The sequence below is a fragment of the Poecilia reticulata genome, linkage group LG4 (genome assembly GCF_000633615.1).
Source record: "Poecilia reticulata strain Guanapo linkage group LG4, Guppy_female_1.0+MT, whole genome shotgun sequence".
In the NCBI taxonomy this organism is placed as follows: domain Eukaryota; kingdom Metazoa; phylum Chordata; class Actinopteri; order Cyprinodontiformes; family Poeciliidae; genus Poecilia; species Poecilia reticulata.
Genome location: NC_024334.1, coordinates 30,011,183 through 30,023,640, shown reverse-complemented (window position 1 = coordinate 30,023,640; position 12,458 = coordinate 30,011,183). Strand labels below are relative to the sequence as shown.

At 38.5% G+C, this 12,458-nt stretch overlaps 1 protein-coding gene across 1 annotated transcript in view; it reads left to right on the top strand.

Moving 5' to 3' along the window:
* Positions 1-12,458, top strand: part of ptprfa (protein tyrosine phosphatase receptor type Fa) — a 159,254-nt gene that overhangs the window by 93,565 nt on the left and 53,231 nt on the right. Inside the window, exons 13-19 of the mRNA XM_017304279.1 lie at positions 2,969-3,557; positions 4,152-4,249; positions 5,549-5,802; positions 6,773-6,854; positions 8,085-8,288; positions 8,497-8,660; positions 9,862-9,873. Of these exons, the coding sequence (XP_017159768.1) occupies positions 2,969-3,557; positions 4,152-4,249; positions 5,549-5,802; positions 6,773-6,854; positions 8,085-8,288; positions 8,497-8,660; positions 9,862-9,873 (1,403 nt within the window). The remainder of the gene's footprint in view (positions 1-2,968; positions 3,558-4,151; positions 4,250-5,548; positions 5,803-6,772; positions 6,855-8,084; positions 8,289-8,496; positions 8,661-9,861; positions 9,874-12,458) is intronic.

Sequence of the window (12,458 nt, the reverse complement as noted above, 5' to 3'; positions counted from 1 at the left end):
GAGATGCAGGTGATCGGTATCGGCAACAAGAGCCAATGATCGCCGATCACGCACTTTTTCACGAAAATCGGCCCGATTATGATCGGTGACCGATCGATTGGCACACGTCTACTTTAAACCATTCAGAGTACCAACACAAAAAAGACACAATCAAAACCGTCAGATTCGTGAATCTCATCCTGTGCATTTGTGGATCTTGTGCATTTGTGAATTATGAGACTGCTTTAACTCCATATTTTCTTGGCTAGGTTAAGTGGTAGTTCAACCTAGCTATTGCTTAGCTAAATTCACTGTATGATTTCTGATGACTGGAATGACTGATTTTGATATAGGACAGGTAAGTGGTAGTGAGTAATGAGTTTGCACGATAATGATAATGACTGACCTCCAGTTGGTACTGTGGAATAGGGTGAACAAACTGGTAGGTTGAGGTCAGTAAAAAAAGCACAGAAAACAAGAGGGTAGATCTCATAAGACAGATGAGCTTCCCAAGCAAGTATTGTAGAGATGAATTGAAGCAAAAAATTAGCTGGGATCAAGAAGATGCTTTTGCTGAATGACTGGATAACTATTATTCAATAGAAATAAAACTAGGACTTACTAGCCACAACTGTAGAGTTTCTTATATTTAAAGATGACCATGGAGGAAATGTAACAGAAAATTGTTGCTGATTGAATCAGAAATTGGATATATATTTATATTTGTTCTTTAAAAAAATGGTAGTAACGGTTAGAATCTAACTTTATGTGGTGGTACAGAGTCAGACTGTCTTGAAATAACACATGCGCCAACATTTGCCTTAGCGTTGACCTTAAACTGAAACAGAACATTGTATCAGCTTGAAGTGTTGTCTTAGTGATTTTTCAGACCCCTCCAGAAACTTTTTTTTTCTCAAAAAACCAACTGGTAACAAATCTTGCAACTTTCTTTGATTTATCGGCGACTTAGGTGACCAAACGTGAATGCACCGAGCAGTTTCAAACTTGGTCAGTACTGACTCACTGTATCTACTGACTGAGTAGTGAGAGCTTTCTTGAACCCCTCCCACCTCTGCACTTGCAAGCAGCCAGTCTGACAGCAGGCAGGTTATGCAGCACCACGTAAAGCAGAGAAGAGATCCACACCATTCTGTTTCCACTGCTCCATTGCAGTGGATCAATGGAATCAATGTAGAGGCATTGTAATCTAGACACATTGATTCCATTGCTATATGGAAACGTTGCAATGAGGAAATATTGATTGGGTAGGAGATTTAAGATTTTTCTATTTCATGGCAAAATGTCAAACTTTCAGGTCTGGCCACGCCCCCTCAGCATGCTCAAAAATGCTTTTTATCCCACATTGCCCTATGAGAAAACTGACCAAGTTTGAAACGGATCAATCAAAATATCCAGGAGGAGATCAATCAAATGTAGAGTGCTCCCAAAGTATATGTATTTTTTTTACTATTCACCATCAGGTATTACATGTTTTATGGGAAAATACATATATTATTATTGCCAAAAGTATTTGATAACTCCTCCAAATTATCAGAATCAGGTGTTCCAATCACTTTCATGGCCACAGCTGTATAAAATTAAGCACCTAGGCAGACTGTTTTTATAAACATTTGTAAAGAATGAGTTGCTCTCATGTGCTCAGAGAATTCCAGATGCCACCTGTGCAACAAATCCAGTCGTGAAATTTCCTCGCTCCTAAATATTCCACGGTCAACTGTATTATAAGAAAACAGAATGTTTGGTAGCGACAGCCACTCAGCCATGAAGTGGTAGGCCACATAAACTAACAGAGCGGGGTCAGCATAGTGCAAAGAGGTCAACAACTGCAGAGCCAGTCACTACTGACCTCCAAACTTCATGTGGCCTTCAGATTAGCTCAGGAACAGTACAAGGAGAGCTTCATGGAATGGGTTTCCATGGTGGAGCAGCTGCATCCAAACCATATATCACCAAGTGAAGCAAAGCATTGGATGCAGTGGTGTAAAGCTGCCACCACTGGACTTTAGAGTGGTGGAGGCGCAAAGGTGAGCCGCGTAATTGAGGAGCGCTTTGGCTCTGATGGAGAACATCACCAATGGAAGGATTCAGATGGAGCGATTGATCAGAGATCATATTGATCTGCTGGGAAATGTTGATGATGGTTTATTAGAGTTTAGATTAATCCAGACTGATCATCCTGGAGCTCTGAGCAAAACTTAAGGAGCCGTGTGGTACCGGTCCAGCTGCAGTCATCCTTCAGTCAAGCCAGGTCCACTTTGTGAATGCACCTTTAAGGACAGAAAGCATCTCTACTCTATAAATGTACAACTTATGCACATGATTCCACTATTTAGAATAAACGTCCACATTCCCACTCAAAGGACTTTCTGACACGCTGTCTGTCTTTAAATCCCGGCTGAACGCTCTACTGTTCAAACAGGCATTTGAACAATCTCTTAATTAATTTATTTATTTATTTGTATTTTTCTTCTTTAAAATTTATTATTTTTGTGAGATGACCTGAAAGTACCTTTTAAATAAAATATTATTATAAATACTCATACTGCAACAAACAAATGTTAATTTACATAGTTTTTTCTGGGTGGTGACAGGGCCAACCAGCAGCTACTCTATTCCCCGCAAATTAGGATTTATAAAGGAAAGGTGTGGAGCCATGTGTGTATGCACGGCTTTATACATCTGGATTTTTTTTGTATGCCGCACTTTTCAAAATTTTTCCATATGCCAAGTTTCAGTGTGAAAACTGCGCACTCTTTTATGCATGAGGCCCTTGGTCTCTTTGGGGTGAATTAGAGCAGAGACTGACAGCCAGGCCTTCACTTAAGTTCATATGTGAGTCAAAGCAGGTGAGCGAATACTTTAGGCAATATAGTGCATGTACAGATATTTAACCATACATATTGAACAAACATGTTTGTTCAATATGTGTTTGTTGAACTTCTTTTATATGTGTATATAAATAATCTCTGTTGCAGTGCCTGGAAAGCCCAGTATGATGATCAGTACAATGATGGGGAATACTGCTATGATCCAATGGCAACCTCCTAAGGAAATGATGGGAGAGCATTTAGGCTACCAACTGCAGTACAAGAGAGCAGATGAGAATACTTTTAACGTCAAACATTTCAGGAAGACAGATGATCATTTTACACTTACCCACCTCCTTAAAGGGGCTACTTACATTTTCAAACTGTCTGCTAAAAACCAAGCAGGCACTGGTGAAGAATATATAAAGGAGATGAGCACCCCTGAAGACATGCCCAGTAGCTACCCCCAGAATCTGAGAGTGGCAGGCCTCACCTCCACTTCAACTGTACTGGTTTGGGAACCTCCTCCTCTGTCTGAGAGGAATGGAAATATTATAGATTATGTAGTGGTATATAGGGATATTAATAGCAAGCACAACAATACCAACAGTACCACAGAGACACGAATGACTATCCTGGACTTGCAGCCTGACACAACTTATGACATCAGAGTCCAAGCTTTCACCAACAAAGGAGGAGGACCTTTCAGCCCCAGCATTCAAAGCAGAACCACGTCATCATCTGTGCCAGGTGAGCTTCAGAAGCTATCATTTTGCTTTCTGTGTAACTCATGAAGAGAGAGTCTGAATAAAAAAAAACCCCAAACAGATAAAAAAGACTGTTGACCTCATTAGTGATGTCCCCCTCAAGCTGCCGCCCTGGGCTTTTGCCCATGTCGCCCATATCAGAAACCATCACTAAATATAAATGGCATTAAAGTAAATTGATGAAGAAACAACTCACATTTGCTTGCACACATATTCACATCACATTAATATCACTATGCAATTTGATGTATAATTTTGATGGGCTGGTGACTCCATCAGCCCTTCAATTAACAGCTTCCTCAAATATTAATAGTCTTTTTATATTAATATAAAAAGTATTAATCATTTTATAGAATAACATAAATTCAAACTTTAAGCTCCATGTCTTCAGTTTTTCAATTTCTGTCAGAATCACTATATGTCGAACTCAAACATAATCAGAAGTGAAAGTTGAAGGTCCTTATTGCTCAGTGTCCTGAATCTGATATTCTAATAATGATTACACACACTTTTAACCTGACAACATTGTCATCATTGTGGTGCAACATGTTTGAAAATGACTCTTATCTTTCCTCAGTGTTTGTCAAAAACTTTGGCGTGAAGGCTGTGATGAAAACATCTGTCCTTTTGTCCTGGGAAGTACCAGAAACAAACAAATATCAAGTTCAACTCAAGGTAAGATCAACAAGTTTAATTTGATACAAAAACATCATAATCATTTATCAGTAAATGGGATTAGTTTCTATTGCTAAACATGCGCATCCAAAGATAGCCAGTCCTTCCTTAAAATATTGCGTATGTTTATTATGCATTATGTGATTAATAGGCATCATATTTCAATCTGGAGAGACTCAGACAGAGAAAGTGATTAAAGAAAGTTTAATGACAAATAAACATTAAAGTCCTTTGGCGTTCAGGCCCCTGCCGGGGATGTTGAGCTGGAACTTCGATAAGCTGGGTGTGGTGTGGTGGTGCAAAGGTTAAGCACAACCCACATATATATATATATCCATTATGGAGATGATCGGTTTTGGACGGGCGATGTGCCCCTATTGCATAAGCAATAATAAAGAATTACTGATGTCATTAAAGATACAGAGGAGAAGCTTTTTTGTTATCTTGTTTTGCTAGCAAAGTCGCTAGCTAGCAGTTAGCTAATATCACAACAACAACAACAACCTAATGTCTGTATGATAAAAATAGTGAATCGATAGATAAGAACAGTTTTTCCTCACCTGGTTGTCTCCTCCCACTCAGTAGTTCTTCAGAGAAAGACGCAAAGGCCTGTCAGTGTCTGTTGTATTTCATTACCTCTCTGCTTAAACCGCGACTCCGAGCTGAAGCAGARACGATACTTCAACGWTTTCCGTCATCTGACAAGTAGCAAGTCTACTCCACTTTATTCACCAAAAACTGTTCTGTAATCTGGAACGTTCGCTACGTTGAGCTCCGCAGTTAGCCGCCTTATCTCACTGCGCAAGAGGCGACTGCGTCATGCGTCACAGGCAAAAGGTCAAAGGTAACAAGGTGATCGGAGAGCTTATTATGTTGTACAAAAAAAAAAATAAGAAGAATAATTTTAGTTCATATTATGTGTCAGAAGAGGGCTTAGAAAATAATAATACAAAAAAATATAAATAAGTAGAAATTGACCAAAAGGGCACTTGGGGGCAAGGAGCAAAAAGGGCAGGTGCTCAAGCACCCCCAGCCCCCCCCTCTGCACGTGCCTGAAGAGGAGTAATGTGATGACTGCCTGATGATGGAGTTTCAGAAAGCAGGAGCTTTTAAAGAGACAGAGGTCTACCTAATTTCAAGGTATTACATTAGAAAATAAAAATTCTAGCAAGTTTATTTGATATATAATTTTAATGAGAATCAAAGTTAACTGAAGTTAACATGTTTTAAAATTACAAGTTTTATGCATTTTTGAGCTGGAAGCGATTAAAATTGTAATAGTAATAATCCGTCTTTCAGATTCTGTACAACAACCAAAAGGTGGAAATTCAAGGTGACCTGAAGAAGAAGCTGATCACACGGCTACAACCAGATACATATTATTCTTTTGTGCTGATGAGCTATGGGAATGGAGCAGGTGACCTCCAGCAACAGGTTTCTGTTCGAACCGCTCCAGACCTGCTATCAGTGAAACCAACTCGATATCAGCCCAGTGTGGATGAAGACTGGGTGACTATTGTTATGCCTGAGGTCCCAGCTGAAGCCCATGTAAGGTCTGTACTCTTTTTGTGGAAAACGTGCTGAAAAATACAGACTTATTTAGTTTTAAAAATAACTAAATAATCACCAGTGGGTGCTACCCACTGGGAAATTTGGTTGAGGTTCCATCATGCTTTGGGGCTGTGTGGCCAATGCCGGCACTGGGAGTCTTGTTAAAGTTGAAGGTCACATGGATTCCTCTCAATATCAACAGATTCTTGAGAATAATGTTCAAGAATCTGTTACGAAGTTGAAGTTATGCCGGAGATGGGTATTTCAGCAAGACAATGATCCAAAGCACCTCTCCAGATCTACTCAGGCATTCATGCAGAGGAACAATTACAATGTTCTGGATGGCCATCCAGTCCGCAGACCTGAATGTCATTGAACATCTGTGGGATGATTTGAAGCGGGCTGTCCATGCTCTGCGACCATCAAACTTAACTGAACTGAAGTTGTTTTGCAAAGAGGAATGGTCAAAAATACCTTCATCCAGGATCCAGGATCTCATAAGAAGCTACAGGAAGCGACTAGAGGCTGTTATTTTTGCTAAAGGAGGATTTACTAAATATTTATGTCACTTTTCTGTTGAGGCGCCCATACTTTTGCACCTGTCAAATTTTGTGTTAATGCGTATACACATTAGTTATTAGATATATCAAACTGAAATAGCTGTTGCCAACACCCAAATATTTAGAGCTAAAAATGAATACGATTAATAGGGGTGCCCAAACTTTTTCATATGACTGCATTTCCAGTGGTGATTAGAAAAAAGGTGGGGCACCCACCTTTTTTTACTGGATAGATTGTCAGCCACTCACAGTTTTTGTGTACAAATTTGCCCAAAAATATATATCTTGAATTTTTTTTTTCTTTTTAATTAGCTCATAGATTATTAAAAGATGTAACTTTTGTTTTAAAAATTCTCAGTTTGTTTTTTCTGCAGCATTTGTACACAAATGCTGCAATTTGTGTCTATTGCAGGTGGTTCTACATAGTTGTAGTCCCTGAGACCGTTGTTTCTTTGGAGAGCTGGAAAAACCCTGAAGACATAGACATATGTGAGGTCAGTGAATATCTCCTTATGTTTTTTTAATCTAAAATATTACTCAAACTTTAAAAAAAAAGTATGTGTGCCTATTACCAAAGAAACTCAAGTTTAAGGAACAAACTTAAGTTTGAGCCATTAATAACTAAGATAAGAGTTATTAATGAATAACTTTTATCTTAGAGGTTTTGGACGCTGGAGTACCTTTCACTAAAAATTTTGATATTTTGTACATTTTTTATGATGCGTCACCTTAGCAACAAGATGGTTTACAACAAGCTGTTTAACATCGCAAAAGCTAAAATTATGCCATAACTGAAGCTAAAAATCCAAAAGCAGTTGAAAACGAGGCATTGATGATGCATGCAGAAGCAAAGAGGAGAGAGAAGTTCAACTTTATCTCCATCTCTAGCAGAATTTGTAGTTAGGTCAGTGGTCAGTTTACTGGACTGTAACTCCAGCTAACACATTCCAACGGCAGTTTCAGCTTCAATTTACCAACATTTAAGGTAGAACTTAAATGCAACATTCTGTTCCCATTCTTTTAGTTATTCCCATAAGTTCCTACAATACTACAATACAACACACAGTCAAGAGTCGCCACAAAGACAAAATCAGTGCAGATGAAGGCCCTGGGGAAAAGGGGCCTGATACCTCTGGCATGGAGCTCTTTATGGGATAGTTGACTAGCTGCAACACATTTCACCTGTGGCAGCCAGGTAGAGCTGAAACATAGAGAACTCTTTCATGAAGAGAGCCTCTAGAAGTCACTGACCTTAGCAAGGTGTTTTTGTTTGTCAAAACAAATAACATTATGAAATGAACTTTAAAAAACATCTGAAAATCAGTGTTCATTATCAATAAGAACTGACACAAAGAAAATATCCAGTCCATTTAGAAAATGCTGACTACAACTGTTCAATTATTAAAAAGAATTATCAGATTTCTATAGACTACTAATAATTCTGTTCATGCTAACCAAGGGCAATAATAACTTTGCCTTATAACATTATTGCAACCACCTGATTTCAATGCCAATCTGTGATCTTTTATTGGTTTACATTTGAGATAGAATCTGTGCTTTGAAAACTCGACGAGCAAAATGGTTAAGCTAACATTAACCAGCTTTACTAGCTGTGAGTCATTATGTTTGTATGGAGTAATCTAAGCTTGTTACAAGCATTTTTCAATTAATTATATTTGGTAATCATGTCTCCACAAATTCAGAGTGTTTTGTCCCACTGGCAGATCCTGGAGGCTGATGCTGACAACACAGGTCAGACACAGAGTCAGGATTTTCTACAGCCCTTCATTGTTGCTAAGATGGCTGTTCTGCCAGAGATCTTCATGCTTGCCGATGAAAAGAAATACAATGGCTTTTATAACAGGCCTCTTCCTATCCTGCAACAGTTCCGTTGCTTTGTTCTGGCAGACCTAAAAGATCTTGAATCTGTAAGTACCCTTTGTGTGTTTTAAAAGACATGAAACTTTTAAAACATGCCTCTTTTCAAAAAGTAATAAAGTTTCTAATATTGTATTAGAAACTTTCAAATCACTACATGATGCAATTGCTTTCACTACTGTATTGTGTTCTTCCTGTATGGACTTTGTTTGCAAAAGTAAATGTAAACATACCTTTTATGCTTTATATTCTCTGAAGCAGAGGACGTTTGTTGCCAGTCCATTTTCTGACACATTCGTGGTGAATGTCAGTGAAGTCACAAGGCAAGCTCAGGAGGACCCAGAGATGTTGTGGGTGGTTGGTCCAGTGCTGGCTGTCATTATCATTATTGTCACAGTGATTGCAATTTTACTCCTTAAAAGGTGCGTGTACTTTGGAGATTCATCAAAGTACACTTTGGTGTGTGTGTTTGATTTTAACAAATCGCTTGTAAATAAATCACTGATCACTGTGCCAAGATAGCAGCAAATCCTACAGACACTTCATAACCACATTTGATTGTGAATTATTTCAGTCGCCAAACTTCTTGAGGCATTATTAGATTTTTTCTTAAATGAAAAATTGTTTGGACTATGGTTTATATGACAAATAACCAAATGACCTCTTGTTGGCTGTGCCCCAAATTTGTAGTCTCTAAATACGCAACACATCTAAATTCATGCAGAATGTGGAACTTGTCATGATCCGTGTTTCTATGTGTTTATTTTTGAGTTTCTGTGTGATCCTGTTCCCCGTTAGTCCCGTCTCTGCGTCTTTCCCCGTTGATTGTCTCCCAGGTGTGTCTCGTTCCGTGATTGCCCGGTGTGTATTCAGTCTCACCTGTTGTCTGTGTTCTTCGTCGGGTCCTTGTCTATTGATGTCGTCTGTCTCCGTGGCTGCCAGTTTTCCTCGTGCCGTTTCCCGCTGTTCCTTGTTGGAGTTTCATCATTAAACTATTATTTTCACTACATCCTGGGTCAAGCTGCGTCCACTTCCTCACCACAACCTACCAGCTCATGACAGAACTAAGTGTGCAAAAGAACCTTCTGCAGCACAACTTTAAAAATTGACACCAAATAAAACAGAGAAAATCCAGCTATCCCTTACTTATTTTCCCATCAGCTTGGTATTCCCAGGTATACTATGTTTTTAGATGTTTTTATATGAGCAATAGTGTATGGATTTATAAAAAGAATAATCAATTCAAAGATTACCAAATAGCTCCTTGTTTCATTCATTCAGTCTGAAATTAGGTATGCTAATTGCACACATTGAAACACGTTTGTGTTAAATTACACTAACTTGACGTATATTTGGTTCCTAAAACTGTTCTTTATTACAATTACCACAAAAATGTAGAGATGTTTTGAGCCAGGACAAAGACATTTAACCCTTAATGCTGTTGCCTCTTGTGTTTTGTATAAACTGATGCATTGCTGAATCTATTTTTCTTTCCATACAATGTTTTCAAAAATGGAAAGAACTTGGCTATTGGAAACTATGATTAACAGTTTCTGGTTACTCTTGTGATTTTAACAATATTTTTTTCTTTCCTTTTTCAATGTCTGCTGTCTGTGGATGCAGTAAACAGGAAAGGTTAGTGTCTTTTTTAAATCTTAGTGTCATACTTCTGATCTTTTGTTTTGAGTTAATTTGTTTTCTGATTCAGATTTTAGGTTGGATGATGAGAAATTACTTTTTATTTCAGTGTACCTTGCTTGTTGCTGGCTTTTTTGATGTGTTTTTTAATTGTTTTCTCCAGAACCTTGTGTTTTTTCATTGTAAGATATAGAGAAAACATTTTATATAGACTAATATCTAGTGAGTCATATCACATACAGAACACAACATGACCATTGCCTGTGCTCACTATTACACCTCCTGGTTGAGAACGTACCATCTAACAGGAAAAACAATCACAAACACTTTAATACAGTATTTTTCTATAGTACAAATTGAATCCAAACTTCTAATGGCAATACTTATCCAATTTTCAATAGGCATGCAGTTCAACAATGTTGATGTAAATGAGTTGGTTCACATAGCTGGGATGTTTGAAATTACAGTTTGGGCGTGATTGCTTTCTGCCTTTCTTTGATTTCTTCAGTGGATATTAATAATGAACTAGAACTACAAGCAGTTATAATAGGTTCCTTGCCTAACCCAGCAGGTTTCCCCCCCAGCGTCCTTTATTTATGTTCACTGTTAGCTACACTGTGTCTTGCATCACTTCCTTCAAACAGGTATTGAAGATTTAATGCAAAAAAGTATGAAACTGAAACGAGGCAAATACTTAAAGTAATACTTGAAAAGTTAAATACTTAGTATAAAAACATACAGGAGCGAATAAACGATATGCTTCAGTTAATCTTCAATTTTCCTGTATCTTTAGACAAATTCAGACATGTTGTTGGTTGGCTCCATTATGTGGCAAGATAGAATTACTAAACTATGGTGGGAATATGTTACTGTACAAGAAAAAAAGAATCAACAAACAAGAAAACACTGTTAACAAATGTACTGAACCCCCCCCATAATAAGTCATTATAATGATACATGCAGGTTGCACCCCTTCTATCCAATTTTTGGCCTACAAAACAGTTTATTTAGATATGATGGAAACCCTGACAAATAAAGTATAATCATTAACAAAATCTTCATCATGCTTCATATGGGCCAGGTAGTTGAATTTGGCTCCACCATGTGGTTAAAAAGAATTACTGCACTATAGTGTTCTCTACAAATAAAAAATAAAAAAAATCTATAAACCAGGAAACACTAACCAATGTATCAAAAAACAACAACAACCCTGTAAGTCATTATATTATGATACACTCCTGATCAAAATCTTAAGACCAGTTAAAAAACTGCAAGAATTTGCATTTTGCACTATTGAATCTTAAGAAAGTTCTAAGTAGAGCTTCACAATGTTAAAAGAAGAAATCAGCGTAAGAGACAAAAACTTTTGAGCAGGGAATTAATTAAAAACTGCATTTACACTCTAACATGATTTTTTCAGCTGATCAAAAGTTTAAGACCATAGCTCAAAAAAAMCTAAAAACCCCCCAAAACAGAAATCAAAGTCAAAAAAAGGGACTCATTAAAGAGTAGCTCCACCATCTTGTTGATGACTTCAAACAATGGTTTAGGCTTGATGCCAGTGTTTCCAGGAGGCTAGTGGGAACGTTGAAGATGCTTCACGAAGGGCGTCCACTGTCTGGAACTGATGTCCATTTTTGTAAACTTCCCTTGCCATCCATCCCCAAATGTTCTCAATTGGGTTTAGATCTGGGGAACATGCAGGATGGTCCAAAAGAGTGATGTTATTCTCTTGGAAGAACTCCTTTGTCAGGCGGGCATTGTGAACTGCAGCATTGTGAACTGCAGCATTGTCCTGTTGAAAAACCCAGTCATTACCACACAGACGAGGGCCCTCAGTCATGAGGGATGCCCGCTGCAACATCTCCACATAGCCAGCTGCTGTTTGAYGCCCCTGCACAACCTGAAGCTGTTCCATTGAAGGAAAACGCACCCCAAATCATGATGGCGCCCCCACCACTGTGCCGTGTAGAAAACATCTCAGGTGGGATCTCCTTGTCATGCCAGGAACGTTGGAAGCATCAGGACCATCAAGGTTACATTTTTTCTCATCAGAGAAGACAACTTTCTTCCACCTTTCAATGTCCCATGTTTGAGCAAAGTCCAAACGGGCAATTTTGTGGCGTTGAAGAAGACGTGGCCTTTGAAGACGTTTTTTGTTTCTGAAGCCCTTCTCTCGTCTGATGGTTATTGGGCTGAAGTCAGCACCAGTAATGGCCTTCATTTGGGTAGAGGATCGTTCTGTGTCTTGACGGACAGCCAATCGGATCCTGCGGCTCAGAGCTGGTGAMATTTTTTTGGGTCTACCACTTGACTTTTTTGTTCCATMACCCTCAGGATCATTTAAAAAATGCAAAATGWCTGTCTTACTGCATCCAACCTCAGCAGCGATGGCACATTGTGAGGCTTTGCTTATGCAGCTCAACAATCCTACCACGTTCAAAGTCAGTGAGCTTTTTTGCTTCTGCCATCAGGAGGTCYTRACASTGTAAAGACTYGACAGAAAATGASATGGAATCCAGATTTTTGCACAGCTTTTGGCTTTTAAACACTATGGTCTTAAACTTTTGATCAGCTGAAAA